At 41.9% G+C, this 8,352-nt stretch overlaps 2 protein-coding genes across 2 annotated transcripts in view; both read left to right on the forward strand.

Moving 5' to 3' along the window:
• Epyc (epiphycan) overlaps positions 1–2,854 on the forward strand; it is a 42,793-nt gene extending 39,939 nt beyond the window's left edge. The window contains exon 8 of the mRNA XM_055627796.1: positions 2,700–2,854. Coding sequence (XP_055483771.1) covers positions 2,700–2,854 — 155 coding nt within the window. The remainder of the gene's footprint in view (positions 1–2,699) is intronic.
• Positions 2,855–3,248: 394 nt separating this feature from the next.
• On the forward strand, positions 3,249–4,454 carry Ccer1 (coiled-coil glutamate rich protein 1). The gene has a single exon (XM_055627797.1). The coding sequence runs from the start codon at positions 3,249–3,251 to the stop codon at positions 4,452–4,454; it is 1,206 nt and encodes a 401-aa protein (XP_055483772.1).
• The last annotated feature ends 3,898 nt before the right edge of the window (positions 4,455–8,352 follow it).

The following is an 8,352-nucleotide window of genomic DNA, read 5'->3' on the forward strand; positions in this document are numbered from 1 at the left end:
ACACACACACACACACACACACACACACACACACACACACACACAAATGGACTCAGCAGGTTGTATTTAAGTATTTGTACATACACAAGTATGTCTGTGTATATGTAATAATAATAATCAAATAAAAAGATCATCAACTTGACAAGAGAGTCAGTGTAGGGGTTGGAGTTAGGTACAGGCAAAGGACTGGAGGGAGAAAAGGGAAAGTAATATAATTCTATTGTAATTTTAAAATGCATTTGTACTTTAAAAGTAGCATTTGAGTCTCCTTTTTTTTTTTCTGAATAAAAACTCTTGCTGACTGGGTTTTGACGAACTGCTACTGCCACCAAGTGGCAGGATTCCAACACAGAGATCTGTGCTTTCAATCGGAAAATCTAGCACAAAACATACCAACCTAAGTCACTGTACAGCATCTGTTAGAATTTCAGTGTGTTAACAGTGTCATTAAAACTGTCTAAATAAAGACTAGTGAATAGACAAAATATATTGTACTGGATTTACTAATATACTTAGTCACCAAAAGAAACAAAAAACAAAACAAAACAAAACAAAAAAACCTCAATATCTTTGTAAACAAAATCACCACGGATTTTGTATCCACAAATGGTATGGCAATTATTATGGCTGGCAGATACACACACACACACACACACACACACACACACACACACACACACACAATTCAAGGCAAGTTTTGCTAGGAAGAACTGTAGTGATTTTCTTTGCGGGTTTAATAAAGTGAGACGCTACGTACAAAAGGAGTCCATTGACAAGTAGCCAACGTTAGTGCCAAAGTGTTGAGCTATGCAGATGGCCTTTGACTTACGAAGGTAACTTCCAGCTCACAGACAGAAAGATGGTAGTGCCCCGGTCGCAGCCCCATGAGAGTGAATTCTGCCAAGACGTGATTTTGTGCCTGGTTTCTCCGGGGACAGTCGAAGGCAGCCCGTTACTCCCAGCTTGTGTTCAGCCCTTGTGAAGAGGAAGGCTATGCAGTTCCTGGGATACTAACCATTACGAGCTGACATGTAAACTCATTCTGCTTTAGGCAACCCTGTTTGTCATAATTTGATTATGCAAAGACAGAAAACTAAAACAACACATTGGACTTTGTGAATGCATCTTGTTTTAAGTTTGGATTAGAGTATTTCATTTGTCAGCATTTAATGTACATAAAGCAAGTGCAAATGTTTTTGTTTTTTTTTAATTTCCCATCGCACTCCTGACTGTAATGTTGACTGTGACAGTAAATCACCTTGGGCCATTGCTACACTGCTCTACCAGTATATTAAAAAGCTTCTGTTACAATCCTGAGTTTAGAAAAATTTGAAAACTCAGGGCCTAGAGAACTAGTTCAGTGTTTAAGAATTCTTGTTCTTTTTGCAGATGACCATAGTTCAGTGCCTATCACCTAGATGGGGTGGCCTGTGGGAACCTGTCCTTCTAGTTCCAGATGAGTCAGCACATTCTTCTGACTCCTGGGGGCTCCTGCTCACATGTGTCATATACTCACACAGGCACACATTTAAAAAAAAAGCCACATGATGGTAGCACACACCTTTAATGTCAGCACTCAGGAGGCAGAGGCAGGCGGGCCTCTGTGAGTTCAAGGCCAGCTTGGCCTACAGAGTGAGTTCCAGAATATTCAGAACTACAGAAGAGAAACCATGTCTGAAAAATAAATGAATAAAAATAATATAATAATGTATTTAGAGTAAAAGAAAAAAAATCCTGAATTGAAATTTGTTGCTTTCTTAAGAAGAGGGCTTACTAAGTCAAGATAAATCTTATTTATAGTCATTTATCAAAGTCAAACATTGTCTTCCTATTGCAAGATTAGTGAGGGAACAAAAGTGAAGAAAATCAGAATACTCTTATTCTCAAAATCAAGGCTATGTCATTCTCCATAATAATTCTTAATCAACATACACATCTGTGTCACACTAAAATTAATAAGGTGCTTTTTTAAAAAAAAATATTTATTTATTACACATATACCAGAAGAGGGCGCCAGATCTCATCATAGATGGTTGTGAGCCATCATGTGGTTGCTGGGAATTGAATTCAGGACCTCTGAAAGAGCAGCCAGTGCTTTTAACGGATGAGCCATCTCTCCAGCCCAACAAATTGCTTTCTTATGCATGTTCCATTACTTATCACATGGGATCTGTTAAAGATGGGTTGATTGTACATGAATGCAGTGACCTTCTCTTCTACAGACAAACAGGTTTGGGTTTAACGACCAGCTGTAAGGACTATCAGTCACCACGACCTTGGATTAAAGACCCTTTCATTTCTTGAATGTGGGAAACCTGGTAACTATCTCTTGAAGAACGGGTGTTACATGTTTATTGTGTTTATGATGTAAACACAATAAATGTCTGTGCTCATGCTTCATGTACCATGAACACAATCTTTGAACTTCAGAAAGGGAAGAAGTAGGGGCCCGATTTCCTCTACTACAGCCGACCACAGAACTGTAGAGAAGATTCCTGTTTTTATTTCCCCCCATTCCACCCTGGTTAAGGTGAAGGCCTGTCTTAAAACATCCTCCACCAGACTTGAGAAAGAAATTTCAAGTACCATCCCTCCCCTGAACGTTGTCAGGGTGTGGGCATTGCTCACCTTTCTCTCTGCCTCAAATCATGCGTCACAAGACCCCCTGAGAATGCTCACTGTATGTATAATTCCGACAGGAACGCCCAGTCCTCGCAGAGAGCGTCATGTCCACCCCAATTGGCTGTCGTCCTGGGCAACCAATGACACAGTGGGCACGCGAGGGTCCCCCTGCCAGTATTTAAAGGAGGCCACTGCCCGTGCCCGTTCAGTCCGGCCAGGACGGCGACGGTGAAGCACCTGGGTTGAGAGGGAGGAGCAAGGTAACACGCAGCCCTGCCTCTCCCGTCCCCAGCCCGCACCTCCTCTGAGGCGGGTGTGTGTGGGACCCGGGAGTGGCTCTCACATCTCATCGCCCACCAACACCTTCCTCCCCCACCATCCTTACCCTACCCAACCCACCTGGGCAAGACAACCCAGGTGCGAAAGACAGTGATTCTGAAGGAAGAGCGAGCAAGTGGAGAAGAAAGAGGGGGGTCCTCGTGAAGAGGGAAGGCCTGGTCACAGTCAGAAGCACGTGGCACTAGGGGCCCCAGCTGAGGAGGCTCTTCTGATTGACCATCGGATCTGGTCACATTGACGGCTCCTAGGACGCTACCTCTGAGACCTGGTGGCAAGGTCCCTGAACCATGACCCAGGTGGTCAATGAAAGGGAGGATTCCCTTAATCTGGGCAGCGGCGGTGGAGGAGGAGGCAGCGGCAGCTGGGCATCCTCCCTCCCACTGCACACCTGGTCCTCCTATCATCGAAGGCAGAGGAGTGCTCCGATGTCCAAGCGGCGATACCGCGATGGCCCCAAAGCTGAGTACCAGGCTCCCAGGAAACAACCCAAGCAACAGCGCATCCATGGCCCTTGGTTCCAACCGCCCAGAGGCCCCTACTGGGCCCTTTACTCCAACTGGGGGCGCTGTGGAGAGCCCTGGCGCCCACCACTCATAGCATTCCAGAGCCCCCTTTGTCCGGCGCAGATGATCCGGGCCTATGGTCTGCACCCGCTCTGCCTTTGCTGCTGCTCTTGCTGGAGCGGGCCCTGGAGCCCCGGCTGGGAGAGACCCCCGGGCCGAAAGAAGCGCTGGGGGCGCAGGGGTCGTGGCCTGCGTCGACACCCTCGTCGCTCGTTCCAGAGGAACCCGCCCATAGACATGAGAAAGCTGCTGCGCCCGGTCAACCTGTACGGCAGGCGGGCTCCTGGGATGAGAGCGCCGCGGAATACCACCCAGTTCATCATGAACCAGGTCTACGAAGACATGAGGCAGCAAGAGAAGCTAGAGCGCCAGCAAGCGGTGTTGCGCGCACAGCAAGCCCAGGCTCGTGGCATCTCCCCCGGAGGCTCCACTACCAATGACGCGCTCCACAGCGGCGTCCATGAAGACTCGCAGTTGCCGGAAGATCTGTTTGGCTTCATGCAGGATCCCTCTCTAACCTTCAGTCCTACTCCAGTGCAGCAAAACCAGTCTCCCACCCCACAGCGGGTAGAGGAAGAGGAGAAAAATAATGATGATGAGTGCGACAAAGAGGTTTGTGATGAAAAAGAGGAGAGCGAGGAGGAGGAAGACGAGGAGAGAGAGACAGCAGATGTGGATGCGGATGGAGAGGAAGTGGAAGAGGCTGACGATGGGGAGGAAGTGGAAGAGGATATGTTGGAAGAGGTGGGGCTGGAGGAGGGAGAACAGAGAGAGGAAGAAAAATTCTTGTGTCTGGGAATGCCTTTGTCGATCCTAGTAGGGGACGAAGAAGAGAGAGAGAGCTTTATGAACTATGATTACTTAAGCCAAGAACAAATAATTCCCAACGTGCCAGAGGCAGGTCTGTTTATGGTACCGGACGGACATTAGCCATTAGCCTTCAGGAAGGGAACTGAGAAACGAGATGGAACTGATTTTGAGGCTAATATGCATTCACAACTTGTTAAAAACAAATTTGAAAGTGAGTTCCATAAATAAACATCAATGTAAACACCTTCGTTGGCCACTATAAAATATTTAAACATTGCTGTGTTTGTGTATGACTATGGGCGGGAGAGGGGAAGATTTCAGATATATTTTATTGGAAACGATTAAAGGCCAAATATTTTATTACTGCAGTTTGAATATTTTCATTTGCTGTCCCCCCTTCAGACAACAGATTTTGTAGTTCATAAATCTTGCAGTATCGAAAAACATTTAAATATACACAGCAGCTCCGAATCACCAGAATTTGATTGTCACATGCTTTAAGAACATGCTTGGTGGCCACTGAACACTTGCCAGTGCTCTTATAACCCAGGGCGCTTCAGAACAGCGTCTTTCTACAGCTGTAGAGGTTCCACCTTCGAATTTGAGGGTTGTATTTTGGTAACCCCATTACAGTATATGTGGCATCGCTCATTTATATTCCTTGTTCCACAGTGCTATGGATCTTCCTCAGAAGAACATGAAGTTGCTTCTGTGGAACTGGTTATCTGCCATGGCCTCAGCAATCCATAATCCATGCATGGAGAGGATTCCCCATGGTCAGAAGTCAACTTGCACATCTAGTTAAGATCCAAGGTAACTGCAAACAGCGGCACATGGCTTAGATTGTGAGGCCTTGTTCCTGCACGTATTCCTTCAATACGTTCACAGGAAATAGAAACATAGTTTTGCAGAGTGGATTAAAAGAATGTTGACTTTTGGGAGGTGGAATATCTAACTTTGTTTCCCAGTTTGTCTTCTTTGAAAAGGAGTAAAAACAATGTATAAATATGAGCCTGTGTGATAGTTTCTGATAATCTGTAAGCAATTACCTATGGAGATTACATCATTCCAAACAGCAACTTTGGTTCAAAGATTTTAAGAAGTAAAAACATATTTTCCCCGAGTTGCATAAGTTCCACTGACATCCTATGTCCAGAGACATACTAGATGAAGAGTTTGAATACAACTTTTTCAGAATTACACCTTGTCAGTTATGTTTAACTTGAAACACAAGTTAGTATTTATTGATGAGAAATTTTCTGTGTTGACTTCACTTTTAGATATTTACTTTTGCCAGCAGGACTATGAACTATTAAGAAATAAAATTATGAAAAATATCCTTCTCATTTGTGTTGAAATATCAGAAATCTATACAGCTGTACTGCAGGGTCCAACAAGATAAAGAAGAATCATTGTAAGACTCTAAAAATCATATCAAACATTACAAATTACATCAGTAAATGCCAGCCATTTAATTTTAAGCTAAGAAAAGTGATAACTTTCTGTGTGATTGAATGCTCTATTTAAATTGGCTATCGTATGCCTTATGACAGTTACTATATGTACATATAAAAACAAGCCCCATCTCATTCCTGATAATGCTCCTTCCCTACACATCAAAACTCATTTGCGATTCACTCAAAACACTTCTGAAAAATCACAATGTCAAACGTATATAGATTTCTATTCAAGCAATCTGTTTAGGTTTAAATGTCTTTACAAGTCTCATACCTGGACAATTATCAGTATCATCTTAAAGAGATGCTTCTTTTAATTTAAAACAATTATTCTTTGTGAGCTTTATGTATGCAATGTATTGGGCTCATATTTAACCCACTGAATTTTCTCTCTGGGTCTCCCAAATCATCATCTAGTCATCTTCCCAATCTTCTCGCTTCTAAAGAATAAAATTCAGCACATTAAATAACTCCAAGGCTTTTTTTTATTACAATTAATGACTGTCTCAGTCACAGTATTATTGCTATGAAGAGACATCATGACCAAAGCAACTTTTAACAGTTTCAGAAACTTAGTCCATTATCATCATGAAAGGGAGCATGGCAGACAAGATGTTAGAGAACTGTTTGAGTGATGCATTCTGATACACACACATGCATGCTCACACACACACACACAACACACCACATACACACACACCCCACACACCACACACACACACACACAAAGAGAGAGAGAGAGAGAGAGAGAGAGAGAGAGCACCTGTAACTGCCATAAATTTTTGAAACCTCAAAGCCCATCCCAATAACCCATTTCTGGCAAGAAGGCCTCTTCACGTAATCCTTATGATCCTTTCAAATAGTACCACTTCCTGGTGACTAGGTATTCAAATCTATGAGTTTGGGGGACCATTCTTATTCAACCACCACAAGGATATAAGCAATTGTTCATAGTTTATATTCTAATCTAGAAACTATAATTCAAGTTACTGAATTATTAGAATTTACTATTGTTCACTAAAAATGTGAACAATGATGACACAATGATGATCCACCAAATCACTCCCATTTGAAGGAAGACTATGAAAGGAAACATAAATCATAAGGAAGCCTTAGAGGCTTGGATATTTCTTATGTCCTGGGGGAGGGTGTGAAGCATGGAGTCTAAGCTGGCCAACAGCTGGGAGGACCTTTCTGGCACTGGGTAACTGAGGACTGACCTAAGGCATAGGATCTCAAGAAAGAAGCATCCAATAAGAAGCCAAAGAGGTAGGCAGAAATCATTATCTACTTACTCCCTGTGCTTATCTGTGTACTTTGAAAGGTGTGCAAAATGTAAACACTAGTCATTGATTACTCCTCACCTGAGCTTGTTTTGTAAGCATATACTGTGATGATCCTGGAGAGATTGGCACCACAATATACCCATCATGAAACATATACTAGGCCACAGGTTATTATCATGAAGTATGTTGAGCTTTGCTCAGCATGATTGTTGAACCGACTCGTTACCTTCCACACAGCTTCTTTAGAGAACTTGAGAGCTTGTACAGTAGACCTGAGTACCAGTGTGGCTCAAAGCAGACCCCGTGTTTATGTTTAGAGGTAAGGTAAGCTGGAATAAAATAGTCCCAAGAAAGCTTACATGCAAAGGCATCTTAAAAGCAAATCAAATAGCCATAGTGGCCTACAGATGCCATACAGGGATCACTTTCAGAGATAGAGACCTTTTATCGAATGTCAGAAAACATTAAAAATGCCTAAATTTAATAAGCATCATTTCTGTCTGTCTGGGATGGCTAGACAGATACACATATCTTCCATGACTACATCTTAAATAGTTAATATAAAGTTATTGCAATTGGATAGAACAATTAGTAATTAAAATATATAGGCCTCAGTGAACATTGTAAGAAAAAATATTCAACTAAGTAAAACTAATTCTATTCTGTTTTGTTACTTCTCATTTATTATTAAAAAAAATCAAAGTTTAACGTCGAAATTTTCATAAGAATTTATAGATGGTATTTCATAGTATTTTCCTTTTCTATTCACTGACTACTAGTGGAGACAAAACTCTTTTCTGTGGAATTATGGTTTTCTGAGAATGATAAACCTACTTGATATTTATAAATCAACGCTGAGCCCTGAGTATGATTTCATAAAAATGTACACCTCAGTACATAAAGAAGACAGTATTTCCAACACATTCCATTTCAATAAAGACAGAAAAAAAAAACATAGCCAATGTCTTTCTAGCTATATTAGCTATACAAATCTGGAAAATAAATCAATTGTATATTGCTATATTAGCTATACAAATCTGGAAAATAAATCAATTGATAGGCACTCTTTGAGGACTAGAATTTCTTCAATGTAATTTGAAAATTTTCAGGATCACACAATGATGTTACTGCTGTGCTATTGGTATCAGTCAGGTTTATACTAACAGAGAATTCACATTTGCATTTAATAGTTCTGAGTCACTTTGTTTTGGGTTATCATTGTATGGAAACGAACTCAGAATGTGCCTCTGGCTTAGCTATTTCAATATTAACTGT

The sequence above is a fragment of the Psammomys obesus genome, unplaced genomic scaffold, assembly GCF_907164565.1.
Source record: "Psammomys obesus unplaced genomic scaffold, mPsaObe1.curated_primary_1811, whole genome shotgun sequence".
In the NCBI taxonomy this organism is placed as follows: domain Eukaryota; kingdom Metazoa; phylum Chordata; class Mammalia; order Rodentia; family Muridae; genus Psammomys; species Psammomys obesus.

Bases quoted from the DNA above. Each gene is read 5' to 3' on its own strand.
- Ccer1 (XM_055627797.1), top strand. From the start codon at position 3,249: ATGACCCAGGTGGTCAATGAAAGGGAGGATTCCCTTAATCTGGGCAGC.